Raw genomic sequence first — 18387 nt, 5'->3', positions numbered from 1 at the left:
GCCAGTGTGTCTATGTATGCGAATGACTAAACACAATACACGTCAGCTACTACAGTTACTGAAATGACTGCAACACTTAACAAAGAGCTGCAGTTAGTTTCAGAGTGGGTGGCAAGGAATAAGTTGGTCCTAAATATTTCTAAAACTCAAAGCATTGTATTTGGGACAAATCTTTCACTTAAACCCCAAACCTCAACTGAATCTTGTAATAAATAATGTGGAAATTGAGCAAGTTGAGGTGACTAAACTTCTGGGAGTAACCCTGGATTGTAAAATGTCATGGTCAAAACATATTGATACAACAATAGCTAAAATGGGGAGGTCTGTCCATAATAAAGCATTGCTCTACCTTCTTTACAGCACTATCAACAAGGCAGGTCCTACAGGCCCTAGTTTTGTCGCACCTGGACTACTGTTCAGTCGTGTGGTCGGGTGCCACAAAAAGGGACTTAAGAAAATTGCAATTGGCTCAGAACAGGGCAGCACAACAGGCCCTTTGATGTACACAGACAGCTAACATCAATAATATGCATGTCAATCTCTCCTGGCTCAAAGTGGAGGAGAGATCGACTTCTTAACTATTTCTATTTATGAGAGATATTGACATGTTGAATGGACCGAGCTGTCTGTTTGAACTACTGCCGCACAGCTTGGACACCCATGCATACCCCACAAGACATGCCACCAGAGGTCTCTTCACAGTCCCCAAATCCAGAACAGACTATGTGAGGTGCACAGTACTACATAGAGCCAAACTCTATTCCACATCAAGTAACTGATGCAAGCAGTAAAATTAGATTTTTAAAAACCCTGATAAAAACACACCTTATTAAGGAACAGCGGGGACTGTGAAGCAACACAAACCCACAGTGCCTTGCAAAAGTATTCACCCCCCTTGGCATTTTTCCTATTTTGTTGCATTACAACTTGTAATTTAAATGGATTTCTATTTGGATTTCATGTAATGGACACACACAAAATAGTCCAAATTGGTGAAGTGAAATAAAATAAATTTGTAAAAAAAAAAAAAAAAGTTAAGTTAAGTGGTGCGTGCATATGTATTCACCCACTTTGCTATGAAGCCCCTACATAAGATCTGGTGCAACCAATTACCTTCAGAAGTCACAGAATTAGTTAAATAAAGTCCACCTGTGTGCAATCTAAATGTCAAATGATCTGTCACATGATCTCAGTATATATACACCTGTTCTGAAAGGCCCCATAGTCTGCAACACCACTAAGCAAGGTGCACCACCAAGCCAGCAGCACCATGAAGACCAAGGAGCTCTCCAAACAGGTCAAGGACAAAGTTGTGGAGAAGTACAGATAAGGGTTTGGTTATAAAAAAAATATCAGAAACTTTGAACATCCAACGGAGCATCATCAAATCCATGAGAGATTGGAGTATCTGTCCATAGAACCACTTTAAGCCGTACACTCCACAGGGCTGGGCTTTACTGAAGAGTGGCCAGAAAAAAAGCCATTGCTTAAAGAAAAAAATAAGCAAACATAAGGCATGTGGAAGAAGGTACTCTGGTCAGATGAGACTAAAATTGAGCTTTTTGGTCATCAAGGAAAATGGAATATCTGGCGCAAACCTAACACCTCTCATCACCCCGAGAACAACATCCCCACAGTGTAGCATGGTAGTGGCAGCATCATGCTGTGGGGGTGTTTTTCCATCGGCAGGGACAGGGAAACTGGTCAGAATTTAAAGAATGGATGGCGCTAAATACAGGGAAATTCTTGAGGAAAACCTTTTTCAGTCTTCCAGAGATTTGAAACTGGGACGGAGGTTCACCTTCCAGCAGGACAATGACCCTAAGCATACTGCTAAAGCAACACTTGAGTGGTTTAAGGGGAAACATTTAAATGTATTGGAATAGCCTAGTCAAAGCCCAGACCTCAATCCAATTGAGAATCTGTGGTATGACTTAAAGATTGATGTACACCAGTGGAACCCATCCAACTTGAAGGAGCTGGAGCAGTTTTGCCTTAAAGAACGGGCAAAAACCCCAGTGGCTGCATCTGCCAAGCTTATAGACATACCCCAAGAGACTTGCAGCTATAATTCTTTCAAAAGGTGGCTCTAACAAAGTATTGACTTTGGGGGGGTGTGAATAGTTATGCACACTCAAGTTCATTTTTTTTGTCTTATTTCTTGTTTGTATTACAATTAAAAATATTTTGCATCTTTAAAGTTGTAGACATGTTGTGTAAATCAAATTATACAACCCCCCCCTAAAAAAAAATATATATAATTTTAATTACAGGTTGTAAAGGCAATGAAATAGGAAAAATGCCATGGGGGTGAATACTTTCGCAAGCCACTGTAGACGCACGCACACATGGCTGCGCCCCTGCCCGGTCATGTGAAATCTATAGATTAGGCCTAATTTACTTATTTCAATTGACTGATTTCCTTAAATGAACTGTCACTCAGCAAAATCGTTATAATTGTTGCGTTTATATTTTTGTTCAGTATAGTTGACAAGCAAAATTAACCAGTTGGCTAATGCTAGCTAACGTTAGCTTAAATGTGAATGCGCTTGTGCCTGTCAAATAGCCAGCTCGAGAACATACTCATTCATTAAATGAACGCGCTCTTCATTGGTAAAATAATAATTAAAAATAAAAATCAGCTTGTAGATGCAGTAAATATGGGAATTAGGAATTACTTACCAAGTGGTCACACCTATGCAACTCCGATTTCCAGTTGATACTGTAAGTTCAAAACAATCGCTAGCATGAGGACACCGCCAGTCGTCACTAGTTAACACAGCGACAAAGTCATAATTATGGCTAAACCCAGCCCATTTCTACAATTTATCTTCTTAATCTTTTAACCTAACCCCAATCTTAACCACAGTGCTAACCTTATTCCTAACATTAAATGAAGACTAAAAGACTACTTTTTGTAGCCAATTTTGACTTTTTGGTTGTGGAATCTAACTTGTGGCTCTGGTATCTAGTGGAAACCGACACCACCCCCGGCTTGTTGGACTTCCAATTACTTTCACGGAGTTTAGCGGTGGTTTGAGTCGACTGTCTAGACCACAACTCCGCTGCAGCATTTCCAACCTTAAAAATAACAAAGGTGTCCCTAAAATATCGTTTTGAATACAAGGACCAGAGCGAAATTGCATGTTAATAGTGGAAGTTGTCTGTTTATAACGTGCATTTGCTAACTCTGCATTCATCTCAACTTTCGAAACGTTTAATCACAGATCGAACAATTAGACAGATAATTCACTGGACGTATAAATATGAAGCATCCGCTTGGCGTTTCCACTCACTACCAAATATGGTAGTGAAAAGAAGCCCACTGGCGAGCAGTGGGAGAAGATGGAAGGAGATGGATTTTGGCCGAAATTCTGCACATTTTCTCATCGATGAAACATTTGCTCTCAATTTGCTCTCTGTTCCCAAAACTCGAATCTACTATGAACATAGTGGACTAAGTTTTGTAGACTTTACCCTTTGCAAAAGTTGTAAAAAAAAATGCGCTGTGTAGAAGGAGTGCAAAGGCGAATTGAGTTATTGCACACGCGCACTTCACAGAGTAGACGTTCCCTAATGAAATATGCAAACACAGACTTGTTCTGCCCATTAGAAACCACCGGCGGTGGTCTATCTTGGTTTAGTTATAAAGCTTTGGTTTAATCTTGAACACAACTCTGATGAGGTTCCACTGGAAATGTTTGACCACAAGGGGGCATAATGACTCCCCCAATCCACTGATCAGTGCGTTGGACAATGTAAACAAAGACAATACAAAGGTTTTGTATAATTTCAGCCAGTAGTTTTGAAATTAGCACTCAAAACTGGTCCCCAAAAAGTGTGTAACACATAGAGATAGAGACACAAAGAGTCACAGACACAAATCTTTGTGTCTGTGACAGCACAGGCAGCGCCATTATGGCGATAACCATTTTTTAAGTAATCAATTTTCTTCTTCAAAATTGTCTGATCCCTCCTGATGACCAGGTTGGACATGACTCCAACAGGGTCACCAGGAGGGATCAGCCAATGAAGTTGGAAGTCCCACCCAGTTGACTGCATTAAAGTGGTGGAAGCCATCAATGGCGCTCCCATACTAATACCACCGTTTGGCTTCTATCATTCTCTATGGTACAACATCATTCATTTCGTATGATATGTTACATTCTGTCAACAAATATATACAGTGTATTCAGAAAGTATTCAGACTCCTTGACTTTTTCCACATTTTATTCTAAAATGGATTTATTTATTTATTACCTTTATTTAACTTCTTATGGCTGCAGGGGCAGTATTGAGTAGCTTGGATGAAAGGTGCCCATATCAAACGGCCTGCTCCTCAGTCATAGTTGCTAATATTTGCATATTATTATTAGTATTGGATAGAAAACACTCTAAAGTTTCTAAAACTGTTTGAATTATGTCTGTGAGATTAACAGAACTCGTCTTGGCAGGCAAAATCCTGAGTTGAAATCAAAACAGGAAGTCAGAAATCTGAGCTAGTATGTATTCACCAGAGTCCCCAATGAAATCCCCTTGAGATATGAATGATTGTGCACTGCCTAGGGTTCCACTAGATGTCAACCATCAATAGAAATTATAATGAGACTTCTATGGTGTTGTGGGAGTTAATGATAGCAGAATCAGTCAGGTGTCTGGCAGTCAGCCATTTTCTGATCATGCTTATTCCTCATGGTAGTCATTTGCGTTCCATTGCTCACGAAGACAAGAAAGAATACTCCGGTTGGAACTTTATTGAAGCTATATGTTAAAAACATCCTAATGATTGATTATGTACTTAGCAATGCAGGTGTAGAAGCACGGTGGCTAGGAAAAACTCCCTAGAAAGGCCAAAACCTAGGAAGAAACCTAGAGAGGAACCAGGCTATGAGGGGTGGCCAGTCCTCTTCTGGCTGTGCCGGGTGGAGATTATAACAGAATATAGCCAAGATGTTCAAATGTTCATAAATGACCAGCTTGGTCAAATAATAATAATCACAGTAGTTGTCGAGGGTGCAGCAAGTCAGCACCTCAGGAGTAAATGTCAGTTGGCTTTTCATAGCCGATCATTAAGAGTATCTCTACCGCTCCTGCGGTCTCTAGAGAGTTGAAAACAACAGGTCTGGGACAGGTAGCACGTCCGGTGAACAGGTCAGGGTTCCATAGCCGCAGGCAGAACAGTTGAAACTGGAGCAGCAGCACGGCCAGGTGGACAGCAAGGAGTCATCATGCCAGGTCGTCCTGAGGCATGGTCCTAGGGCTCAGGTCCTCCGAGAGAGAGAAAGAAAGAGAAAAAGAGAATTAGAGAGAGCATACTTAAATTCACACAGGACACCGGATACGACAGGAGAAGTACTCCAGATATAACAAACTGACCCTAGCCCCCCGACACAAACTACTGCAGCATAAATACTGGAGGCTGAGACAGGAGGGGTCAGGAGACACTGTGGCCCCATCCGATGATACCACCGGACAGGGCCAAACAGGCAGGATATAACCCCACCCACTTTTCCAAAGCACAGCCCCCACACCACTAGAGGGATACCTTCAACCACCAATTTACCATCCTGAGACAAGGCCGAGTATAGCCCACAAAGATCTCCGCCACGGCACAACCCAAGGGGGGGCGCCAACCCAGAGAGGAAGATCACGTCAGTGACTCAACCCACTCAAGTGACGCACCCCTCCTAGGGACGGCATGAAAGAGCACCAGTAAGCCAGTGACTCAGCCCCTGTAATAGGGTTAGAGGCAGAGAATCCCAGTGGAGAGAGGGGAACCGGCCAGGCAGAGACAGCAAGGGTGGTTCATTGCTCCAGAGCCTTTCCGTTCACCTTCACACTCCTGGGCCAGACTACACTCAATCATATGACCCACTGAAGAAATGAGTCTTCAGTAAAGACTTAAAAGTTGAGACCGAGTCTGCGTCTCTCACATGGGTAGGCAGACCATTCCATAAAAATTGAGATCTATAGGAGAAAGCCCTGCCTCCAGCTGTTTGCTTAGAAATTCTAGGGACAATTAGGAGGCCTGCGTCTTGTGACCGTAGCGTACGTGTAGGTATGTACGGCAGGACCAACTCGGAAAGATAGGTAGGAGCAAGCCCATGTTAGTGACCAAAGACAATATGCTTTGCTTTCTCTTGACCCTAGAGATAAAGCCTTGGTCAGAGCTCTCATGCTCAAAGTTTTACTTCTGCTTCCTCATCGCCTCTTTGATGGCACTCCGGCCCTCACACTGACAAACATCTACAGGAAAAGTACAGCTATGAGGACGACTTCACTGTATCCCTCATCCAACTGGTTGGAATTTGTAAGTGGCGCAACTTACATTAGTGGCAATAGCAACAGATTGGAAACTTATGACCTAATCAACAGCCACCTCCACCCCTCCTGAAAGGAGAAGTGTCCAGACATGAACACATGATGAAAAGTCCAGAGAAAATAAATGCAACCCCCGACTCAGATCATCCCCCATGTCAACATTGTGTGCTATGGTGAAATCCTGATTATGCCGCCTACACCAAAGACTTTGTGATAGTCTTCTTTCCGTTCCTCCAGTGTTCTGCATATACTACATCACCAGGTGCATCCTGCAAGAGAACAGGCAGTCATGATGCGCTCTTTGGTCAACTTCATGGTGCTTCCAGTCCAGGATAGAAAGAACTTGGTTGTGGTATGTTGCATGTGGACGTACAAAATGAAACCAACCTCTTTTAAAGGGTCATGTTCAGTACAGTACACCATAGCAAAACGTTTTGTAACGTAAAATAACAATCTGAGCTCTCATTGGACAAGTTCAGGTAGTAACTCCTTGTTTCAAAACGTTTCTCCCTACTGAACACGGCTCAATTACAACCAGATATTTGACTGTGCATGTCTTTATGCCACAGGTACTGTTTTGGTAGCAGCAGTAGTGACTCGATGGCCTCTCATCTCCTTCTGAAAAACCCATTGGATGAGAAAGCCAGAGGTACCGCCCCTCTTACCTTCTCCTCCAATAGGTTTTGAGGAGACGAGGAGTGATGACTCAAGGAGTACGCAATTAAGAAAAGGCCTGTGTGCGCTTTTGTGGAAGGTGCGGTTTGTATGCATCCTGTGTGTGGTCGTGGTGGCCCATGTCCTGTGCGCCATGCTGCTCATCCAGAGGCCAAACATGATGGTCTTCCGGGTGGGCGGAGCTCTGGAGACCATCCAGGAGCAGTAATTCCTGCTCATCCTGTGCTCCTCCATGGTTACATTTAAACTACAGGCTCAGGTACTGCCGCATTCCACATGAATCATAACACGTCTGGCACACGATAGCTGTTGTCTTCCGACAGATGGTGTCATTCTAACGAGGTGTGGCCTTGATCTGTGGTGCAGACATATATGATTGACTTCAGGGTACCAGGGTATTTGGGATGGAGGTGTACTGGATCGGTAGTTGGTCTAACCTTTGGCTGGTTTTGACATTTCTCTGTCAGCTGTGCCTTTGCATCCTGATCATGATGTCAGGCACAACCATGTCCCTCACAAACCACATCATCCTAGGCTTTGGAGTGGTCTGGGCCTGCCTTACCGCAGTCGTGGGGGCTATCGCAGTGAGTAACAAGTATTAAGAGAATAAACATTTAAAAAATGTAATCATTGGTGTGCACTGAACATAATATTATGAGTAGCTACAAGTGCATAAACAGTGAGTATGTAAAGAATAGTTCAGAAATAACTCACAATACAAGATTACACAATACTATGCATAAAGCATGTGCACTCAATAGAAGGGTGGTGGAAAGAATGTTAACCTTTAAAGATGTCCTCCAGTGATATTCCAAGTATAAATACAGTAAAGTACACTCACTAAAGAGTAAAAAAACAACATTTTGAGCAAGTGTTTTTTAGACAACTTCAAGGAGTAGGGCATTCAAGGCGTTGGTCTGATGGGAATCCGTGATGTCATCGGCCTCCCCCCTTGCTTGAGGAACAATAGAAGGACTATAGAGAACAAGAGAGGAAAGATCCGCCTCAAACACTTGTGCAATGTCATGACTTACCCGGACCACCTATTAAGATGTGCCTTTTGTTAAGTAAATCAGGTGTTAAGAGGTTAAAAGGAGACTGGAGTTCCACTTGAGGCACATACTTCATGTAAAACAGGTTTGGTGCAATAACAGGTTTATCCATCCTTTGTTCCAGGTTTTAAAAGAACCCAAGCAGTTGGTTTGGGTCTTCGTCCTTCAGAATGTGCCAGAGGTAGCCTACTTCCTGTACCTGATGTACATGGTGAGCTGTGAAAGCCAATGTTTGAACTGATCCCGAATCAGGTCTTTGGAGGAAGTGTGGTGGGTGGTTGGCTCAGAGATCCACCTCAAATGACCAGTCTTCTGATTTCAGATCAGTACACATTGGGGGCAGGACAAGACGTACACACTGGAGACTGCTGCTGTGACAGGAGCAGTGATCTCAGTGCTGATCAAGGGCGTGCTCTTCTGGGCTCTCTTCCGATTGGCGCGCAGCTCTGGCCAGGGCCTGGAGAGGAGTGAGTAGAGTATAGCTTATTTTTCCTTCACCTGTTCCATTTCTTGTTTATGAGGAGTCACTGGAAGTTCAGGCTAGACAAGAACAAGGCTCATAGATGACACACAAACATGACTTCAAACAATGTTTTGACACATTTAAGGATCATTTGTAGAAACACATTTTTGTTATGGGCACAGTAAAACAGTCATTCCAAGAACCTCTCACTGAAATCGAAAAATAGACCAACTACTTGTTTTTGTTGGAAGGTTTCCATCCAATTTGCGACAGAATTTCATGGTATCAAATCTGCATTAAAAAAGTGAATTTTCCCACTAGAGGTTTATTTCCATCAAACTGACTTGTTGTGGATAAAAGGCTGTGTGTGATGACATAGTGCACATAAACACTTCTGGCTTAGAGCGACTGCCCCTAAAAAGCAAGTTCTTTTTGAAAACGGTCTGTATGGCATCAATTGGAGTCATTAACATTTAAGTGTCAAAATTGACCACAAACTGTAAATAAGATAATTTGGATCATAAAGTCAGTCTTGTCCAAAACAGAGATAGGAAAAACAATGGTCACGGAATGAAGGGTAAAGTAAGTTTTCCTTGGGTTGGGTTTCTTTCAAACCTTTCCACATGCCCACAGCACCCAAGTAATAATCAAATCGGAGTGCAGCTGCACGCAATCCGATTGTAATTGCCATGGTCAATTTGGTTTGACATTCGATATCCCTATGGGGCTAGTTACCATCAGTAAATTACACAATGTTCATGGGACAATATTTAAAAAAGTAAATATCTCCACATTTTTATGTATTAACCTCAAACTATAAATTGTATTAATATTTATTGGAAAGTAGCATCAAGCACATCCCCTTGCACTTTCATCACCCGGTGAAGTTCATAATTTATTTAATCTAATAATCTGTGTATGCTTTTTCAAGTCGTAGTTGGAGGACCACAACATAGCATCGTGACTGCAAATTGACCTCGACATGGTTATTCTATGAACAATTGCGCAATAAATCGTTTCCACCGCAGTTTGTTGTATAATTACATTTTACCGACACAAAAATGCCACCATTTCAAACAAACAAATTCTGTCAACATTTAGAAAATTGTACCGACACTTCCTGTTTCCTTCACAGCTGTGGTGATTATTTTTTTTGGGGGGGGGGGGGGGGGGGGGGGGGGTGAAAACTGGATTGAAACATGGTTTGTGTGACTAACTAATCAGGGTACTTATGTTTCTCTCTCTCTCTCTCCAGTGTTAACGGACAAGCAGTAAATTGCTTTTGTGGGAAGGAAATGGCTACGGTTACACAGGACGGATTAGCTGTTTGTAACAATTTCTCAATCATTTTGTAACAACTCTGGTTCTAACCAATGTTTAAAGGTTGGAACTGGAGAGAAATGCACTCAAATGGCCACCTGACTGGTCTGTTTTTACTCGATGATTCCACTGCCTGTGACAGACATAAGAATCTGTCATGCAAAACATTATAAACTGATTATTTTATAATAGCTGATGAGAATCACCACTGGTTATAATTTATTACGCGAGTCTAGTGTACTACACAGTTACTTTTTCATCACATTTTGCCTACTTCTGGAGGATTGTGGTTGATGCTTACCCTTCAGTGTGCCTACAACACATAGTGAGATGCTTGGCCACAGCATGCACAATCCAACTTCTGATCACTGAAAGAATTACAGAAATACTAAATCAATGCAGTTATTCAGCACAATTACTTAAATTTTTAGGGTCTGCTGCTTTTACCATAATCATTTAAGCAAATGATCACTTACCTTAGTGTGCTTGTAGTAATATAAATCCCAAAAGTATTCAGAGTGGTATTGTAATACAGCTCCATCTATGTAATTGACTGATAAGTTTTATACTGGCAACTTTCTATTAGCATTTGAGATGTATCCATTTGTGAATAAGATCTATTATTTTATATACATTAATGTATTAACTATTTGACATTTCAATTTTCTACACACTTAAAGGAAATATCTTAATTGAAGTTTATTAATCCTTATATCAATTAAATGTTGCTCACATTGTTGATAGCCAGTTGACGTGATCATCCATTTAGGTTTTTTGCTGCACTATGATAATAATTTGGTTGACCACCCATTGTGTTTTTGTAAACTACAGGTCCTCAAAATTACAAAACAAAATCGTTGCAGTAAACTCCTTTGTTGCTTAATTTTTAAATGAAATACAGGAAGAGGAGTGCACTGTTGGGAAAGAGATTACTTCCTCAAATATTCAATGGGTAATAAATCGTAGGTTGTGTTGTCTATTTCCTTGTTCCTGGACACCTACAAAAGGGTTCAAATTCATCGGATGAAACCAACATGCAGCAAACTAATGTCTCAACAAGGCACACCAATAATACCGAACAAATAAATTCACACCTACGGACAATTCATTGGCTCTCTGTTTATTAAAGTGCTCTGGAAAAATAGCATAATTCATTTCAGAAACAATATTTACAAAACGTACCATTAAAAAAAGAGTTATAGGACCACAGAGATGAAGAAGTCTACAAAACAAAGTGAGAAGCACTTGAAGATCAGACTTGACATAGAAAGCATCATCGGAATAAGGTCCTTCATCCAAAAGGAACCATAAAGGTACCACATTGGGGAAGCTTAAATGATTTCAGTGTAAAAATCTTGGTTCTTTCGTTATCTATCGGCTGGTTTGTAAGGCAAAGTCCACGACTGCCATTACTTCAGTAGAGGATACACTGTACTCACTGAAAAACAAAGTATAGTAGCAAATAAAGACCAACACATTTCTTTCAAATGTTTGCTCTTATAAAACGATATCCCCTAACTGAAGGGACTGTTATTCAATCTTGATGAACAGACTCCACCCCAAATTCAATTGTTAGAGGAAATCAATATTTTTCTACTTTAAGAGAATAGATTGTGAAACTAACCTGCACTGAAGCCTTAAAACAATAATATCAATATAGAAAAAGTACCAAAGAGATTTATATTTCAGCAATGATACAGTGCAAACTGGTTAATAAACAAAAAGGCTATATAAAAAAAACATCTTATTGAAGCATCATAAATGAGAAAATAAAGGAATGATTGATTGACTAGTTAGAGTGAGCTGGTCCTCTTGCAGAGTGTGGTGCGCTGGTATCCAGGGCTTAAAGCACTTTTTCCATTGGGGGAAATGTCACTTGCCCATCGAACAAGTACATTTAACACGCAAATTCATAAAGTAATAAATTCATATAAACTATAATTAGTTCTCTAAAATGAACATCTGATATTTAAAGATATTATAACTCCTTGATAAAATGTTATATGAAAAACATGTCAATTTTATCACATCGTATCTTTTACCACCCCCCGAAAAGTCAATTAGGATAGAAGAAAAACCCTCAAACCATCATTTTATATTTTATTATATTATCAAGTCGATATTTCAGAGCTGGTCAGTCAAAGGGGGTGAGAATTAGTCTCATTTGGTAAGGTAGGCCAACACCTACAACTGGTATATGAATGCCTTCAATCTCTCATCATACTGCAATAAGTCTGACACCATAGGTCAGGGGCAGACAACCCTGGTCCTGGAGTGCCACAGGCACAGCAGGGTTTAGGTCCATCCAGGCACCACACCAGACTCATCACCTCGCCAACTGAGCTAATTATTCAATATCATTGATGGGCTAAATTCCATCTACCTGTCCTCCCAAGTCTAAAGCAAAAATAAATACGTAAACTATAAAAACCTGAGGTATCCACGGCACTCCGGGACAAGGTTGCCATACCCCTGCCTTGGGTGGTAAAACCCTGTAGAATCACAATTGCCTTCATTGTGAACGGAATTACCTTGAAATGAATGACATAGTAGATCTATGGCTTTACAGTGAAAGGCAATGAATACAATCAAGTTGTGGTCTCATCTCACCTGGAATGGACTTTAGTTCTTAATGTTTGTTCCATACTGTTCTGGCATTTTACATGGTCAGACACTACAACGTTGTAGACAGTAGTTAATGTAAGATGAACATGTACTGAAGCTTCTCAAATGGCTTGCACTGCAGACAAACTGCAGAGAGGAATACTGAAGATATGGTTATGCTACACTTGCACGAAGCTGTAAATACGATTAAGAAAATTAAAGTTATGTAAACCTTAATAAGCAATTATCTATGTAATAGTTACGAGTTGAAGGCACAATCTACACATTTAGTTCATTATTGCAGAGTAGACGCAATTATTCTGCTATTCCTGAAGTAGTAATGATAACTCCTTTTCTGTTAGGGATTGTATAAAAAACAAATACATTTAATTCCTTATCCCCATTGTCCCCAAGAACATTGGTTCTTGATGAACAACCCCACTGACAACAGTCACGATATCTGTTTTATATGTTGAGGAGCTTGGCAGCCCCTTAACATTCACGTCGCTCAAGCTAAACAAAACAACGTCCATGGTTTAAGAGGAGCCGAGGTTTGTCCCTGATAGCCTGTAGACGCCACGAAACAATAGACAAAGTGCTAAAACAGACCACATTATATCTCATGGGCCAACTTTAACAATCATTATCAGGAGGACTGATATCATGGTTTTGATCCCTAGCTCAGTATTACTTTGTCTCATGTCTGACTGAAAACAATCCAGGTTTAAGTTAACCCGTGAGACTATCTGGTTGTTGGCATCAAAAGGCAATTTCGACAATCTTTTTCAAAGGGCGTGAAATTCTTAACAGTAAGGGATGATTCATTCTAGAACCAAAACAAAATAATGCAAATCATCTCCGGAGGATATTAGTTGCAAATTTACCTGATGGAATCCAACTGAAATCAATGGGTGCATTCCAGATATAGGATATCAAAATATTTTGATGTCGTATACTAGTATGTTAAAACACTTGTCCAGGTATTATAAAGATCGGATTTCATCCGTGAAGAACTGTGCAGAATCTGTATATCTGGAACGCACCCAAAAGGTCAACATAGCGTCACCGGGAGGCGAGTTTATTGGCCTCAGAACTCTTCCTCCTCTGAGCTGAGGTAGTTCTGCTTCTTCCTCACATTCCAGTGTAAACATTGGCTCAGGCTCTCAAACCAGTCATTCACGGGGTCCCGGAAACAGATGGAGGGAACAGGGAAGCAGGAAGTAGTGATGGTAATGCTGGAGATGAGACAATAGGGAGATAAAAAGCAAAGACAGTCAAGTATTGAGTGGGAGGCATGCCAGGTATTCACAATCATCCAAAGAATTACTTGAAAATGACAGACTGACGCTGTTACTGGTAAATCAATGACACGGGCTGCGAGAATTTCAGCAACAAGGAATAATTGTCTGCCTACATAAAGGAAAACATGTACTGAACATCGTGTGACGTGACCTTCTTGGCTTGAGTCCATGAAACGGGTCAATATAATTACATAACTGTGTATTCATGCGACTTGCGGAAGTGTGATTTAATAAAGGGGAGGTTGCAGTGATTGAGGGGTCAAAAGGTTGCCCACCTGTCTCCATGGCAGATCTCTTGTCTCTTCCTCCCGTCAAACGACACCCAGGCCGTATTTCTGGCGTCACGTGACAGCATGATCTGAGCGTGACAACGATGCAGAAGAACGACCAGTCAAAGACAAAAAGTATTCAGCAGAAAATGCTCTATTAAAGTGTGTGTGTATATTACAAGCAATTCCCTCATTCCCATCACCTGTGACAACTGAAGGGTACGCATTGTGCTAGCTGTGTGTCAGACTGGTAATTTCTTACCGGTCATCGCCTGTGTTGTCTTACGCAAATGTGTTCTGGAGAGGAGCAGTAAATGCTAATGGCTTGTAGCGAGGAGCGGTAAAAAGATAATGTCTACGTTGAATGTGTGCGTATATGAGTTTGTGAATATACAGTACCAGTCAAAAGTTTGGACACCTACTCATTCAAGGGTTTTTATTTTTACCATTTTCTACATTGTAGAATAGTAGTGAAGACATCGGTCTCCCGGGTGGCGCAGTGGTCTAGGGCACTGCATCGCAGCGCTAGCTGCGCCACCAGAGACTCTGGGTTCGCGCCCAGGCTCTGTTGCAGCCGGCCGCGACCGGGAGGTCTGTGGGGCGACGCACAATTGGCCTAGCATCGTCCGGGTTAGGGAGGGTTTGGCCGGTAGGGATATCCTTGTCTCACCAGCGACTCCTGTGGCAGGCCGGGCGCAGTGCGCGCTAACCAAGGTAGCCAGGTCCATGGTGTTTCCTCCGACACATTGGTGCGGCTGGCTTCCGGGTTGGAGGCGCGCTGTGTTAAGCAGTGCGGCTTGGTTGGGTTGTGTTTCGGAGGACGTATGGCTTTCGACCTTCGTCTCTCCCGAGCCCGTACGGGAGTTGTAGCAATGAGACAAGATAGTAATTACTAACAATTGGATACCACGAAATTGGGGAGAAAAGGGGGTAACATTTTAAAAATAAAAAATTGTGAAGACATCAAAACTATTAAATAACACATGTAGTAATCGAAAAATTGTTAAACAAATGAAAATATATATTTGATTTATATTTGAGATTCTTCAAAAGTAGCCCTTTGCCTTGATGACAGTGTCGTACACTTGGCATTCTCTCAACCAGCTTCATGAGCTAGTCACCTGGAATGCATTTCAATTAAAAGTTCATTTGTGGAATTCCTTTCCTTCTTAATGCATTTGAGCCAATCAGTTCTGTTGTGACAAGGTAGGGGTGGTATACAGAAGACAGCCCTATTTGGTAAAAAGACCAAGTCCATATTATGGCAAGAACAGCTCAAATAAGCAAAGAAAAACGACAGTCCATCATTACTTTAAGAAATGAACGTCAGTCAATCCAGAAAATTTCAAGAACTTTAAAAGTTTATTCAAGTGCAGTCGCAAAAACCATCAAGCGCTATGAAAACAGCTCATGTGGACCTCCACAGGAAAGGAAGCCCCAGAGTTACCTCTGCAGAAGATAATTTCATTGGAGTTACCAGCCTCAGAAATTGCAGGCCAAATAAATGCTTCACAGAGTTCAAGTAACAGACACAACAACATCAACTGTTCAGAGGAGACTGTATGAATACGGGCTTCATGGTCGAATTGCTGCAAAGAAACCACAACTAAAGGACACCAATAAGGAGGAGACTTGTTTCTTGGCATGAGCAACAGACATTAGACCGGTGGAAATCTGTCCTTTGGTCTGATGAGTCCAAATCTGAGATTTTTGGTTCTAAACGTGGTGTCTTTGTGAGATGCAGAGTAGGTGAACGGATGATCTCTGCATGTGTGGTTACCACTGTGAAGCATTGAGGCGGTGGTGTGATGGTGCTTTGCTGGTGACAGTCTGATCTATTTAAAATTCAAGGCACACATAACCAGCACGGCTACCACAGCATTCTGTAGCGATATGCCATCCCGACTATCATTTATTTTCAACAGGACAATGACCCAACACACCTCCAAGCTGTGTAAGGGCTATTTGACCAAGAAGGAGAGTGATGAATGTTGCATCAGATGACCTGGCCTCCAAAATTACCCGACCTCAACCCAATTGAGATGGTTTGAGATGAGTTGGACCACAGAGTGAAGGAAAAGCAGCCAACAAGTGCTCAGCATATGTGAGAACTCCTTCAAGACTGTTGGAAAAGCATTCCAGGTGAAGCTGGTTGAGAGAATGCCAAGCGTGTGCAAAGCTGTCAACAAGGCAAAGGGTGGCTACTTTGAAGAATCTCAAATATATTTTGATTTAACACTGTCACTACATGATTTCATAAGTGTTATTTAATAGTTGATGTCTTCACAAATTTTTTTACAATAAAGAAAACAGTAAAAATAAACTTTTGACTGGTTCTGTATGCGTGTGTGTTTACCTTGAGTTCCACCCCAGCAGGCACTACGATGGGTCTGAAGGACAATGAGTGGGGGCAGATGGGGGTGATCATGATGGCCGGCACATTGGGGTGGATCATGGAGGCTCCGGCCGCCACCGCGTACGCTGTGCTGCCCGTGGGAGTGGACACTATCACACCTGAGACAACACACAGACACTACTTTGAGCACACACCCAAAAACAAAGTGACACATGCCTAAAAACACCAACAAGCTGAAAGCAGTTCCAAAACTCAGTAAACCGTTCCCGAAGACAAGGGAAATACTTCTGACTTCAGACCCAGAGAGGGAGTTACTAGGCAGTAGTGAAGGACAGATGGTAGAGTTTGGCCTATGCTCTACTAACAAGGCGAGCTGCAGTCCAAAAGTCTGCAGCACAAATAGACCATCAGTACCACTGGTGCGTGTTTGCACTCTGGGCTTGTACACAGGCAGTAAGCAGTAGCACAAACAACAGTATGACGACCAGTTACAGCATCTAAACTCTAGTACAACTTAAAATCAGAGCTGCATTAACAATAAAAGTGTATTATATTAGTGAAACATCTAAGTGGGAAATAAAAGTGAAGCAGCCAAAACAGATGGGGTGTAATCCTTTAAACCAGTAGCAGCAGGTTGAGGAGTTTACTACTCACCGTCTCCCTGTACCGTGGTGATGAGGTGTCCGTCTAGGAAGAGGTCCACGTTGGAAAGGTAGGACGACGGGCCTCTGTCCACCACCACCTCATTTAGCACCTGTTGGACCAAGACACCCAGAGCCATGTTAACCAGAGATACTGCACTAGCCAAGTTGTTGGTCACTTTGGGAACCCTATTTGAACACGTCATATGTTATGACTTGTCAAAGTCCACTCAGTAGGAAGTACGATGACACAACTCAAACATCCCACGTACATCAACCCCATGATGTGATAGCACCATAGGCCAAAATGGAAGCAAATTGCGTGGATTGTTAGAACCTTCAGAAAAATAGGGAAACCAATCCTTGTGACAGATTACATCAAACAAATAAGGAGGAAGTGAAACAAGACCTGAAGGATTGCTGCCACCCTACACACCCCAGAAAAGGTGGTACATTTCAACCTTCCTGGTGTTTTATCATCCCACTGGGATCTGTGGTCAGGCCTGTGGCAGTGGGAACATTACAGTGGAAACGCCTCATGTCCGCTACATGCACCCGATGACTGCATGTTTGTTCAACACGTCGCAACAATAGGTGAACACCCAGTGACCACACAGTAAAGACAAGCATGAGATGTGCCAAGTCATCATGATGCTAGGAACCTATTGTGGTATGAACCATAATACTAGGATGACATAACCAGCCAGGTGTAGAGCTCACCTGGTACTGCATGGATTTGCGGCTGCCCTCACTGTCACCGTTCGTCATGATGATGCCCTTCTCTCGGCTCTCCTTCACCACTCTCACCCGCAGGCGACTGCGCAGGATGATGGCGGTGTTACCTGCTCAGCAGAAACACACACACCCCCCGAAAGAGAAACACACACACACACCCCAAAAGAGAAACACACACCCCAAAAGAGAAACACACACACACACCCCAAAAGAGAAACACACACACACACACACCCCAAAAGAGAAACACACACACACACACACCCCAAAAGAGAAACACACACACGTTAAACCAAAAGTAGAACAGAGGTTAACCTAGCTGCTAGAAATGAGAGCACAGCTCCTGTTATTGAAATTAGATAAGGCAGAGGCTAAAGAGAAAAAAACTACGTACCCTCAATGATTTGGGTGACCTGAGACTGGTAGGTGTCAAATTTGAAAGGTGTGAGGAAGCCCAGAGAACCCAGGTGGAAGGCCATAACAGGTGGAACGCTCTCCTGAAAACACAGGAGCATACGCACGCATTGGAATAAGCTAAATTGATACAAATCAATACACAACCAAGTTGCTGAATTATTTTAGTACAATTCACACAGAGTACACTCAAAAATGTATAAATGAATGTGTTTACTATACCACAAGATGTTAAT

General features: G+C 42.0%; 2 protein-coding genes across 5 annotated transcripts in view; both read right to left on the bottom strand.

Annotated features, from left to right (window-relative positions):
* LOC129860878 (solute carrier family 35 member E2A-like) overlaps positions 1–2983 on the bottom strand; it is a 37998-nt gene extending 35015 nt beyond the window's left edge. For both annotated transcript variants that reach the window (XM_055931748.1, XM_055931745.1), the window contains exon 1: positions 2683–2983. The gene's annotated coding sequence lies outside the window, so the exon portion shown is untranslated. The remainder of the gene's footprint in view (positions 1–2682) is intronic.
* Positions 2984–10935: 7952 nt separating this feature from the next.
* Positions 10936–18387, bottom strand: part of nadka (NAD kinase a) — a 33256-nt gene continuing 25804 nt past the window's right edge. For all 3 annotated transcript variants that reach the window (XM_055931743.1, XM_055931742.1, XM_055931744.1), the window contains 6 exons: positions 18132–18234; positions 17723–17844; positions 17016–17115; positions 16362–16519; positions 14012–14094; positions 10936–13670 (listed from right to left, as the gene is read on the bottom strand). In XM_055931743.1, coding sequence (XP_055787718.1) covers positions 13523–13670; positions 14012–14094; positions 16362–16519; positions 17016–17115; positions 17723–17844; positions 18132–18234 — 714 coding nt within the window. In that variant the 3' untranslated portion in view covers positions 10936–13522. The remainder of the gene's footprint in view (positions 13671–14011; positions 14095–16361; positions 16520–17015; positions 17116–17722; positions 17845–18131; positions 18235–18387) is intronic.

This window comes from Salvelinus fontinalis, chromosome 8 (assembly GCF_029448725.1).
Source record: "Salvelinus fontinalis isolate EN_2023a chromosome 8, ASM2944872v1, whole genome shotgun sequence".
In the NCBI taxonomy this organism is placed as follows: Eukaryota; Metazoa; Chordata; class Actinopteri; order Salmoniformes; family Salmonidae; genus Salvelinus; species Salvelinus fontinalis.
The sequence above is the reverse complement of the archived record's forward strand: the minus strand, read 5'-3'. Positions and strand labels throughout refer to the sequence as shown.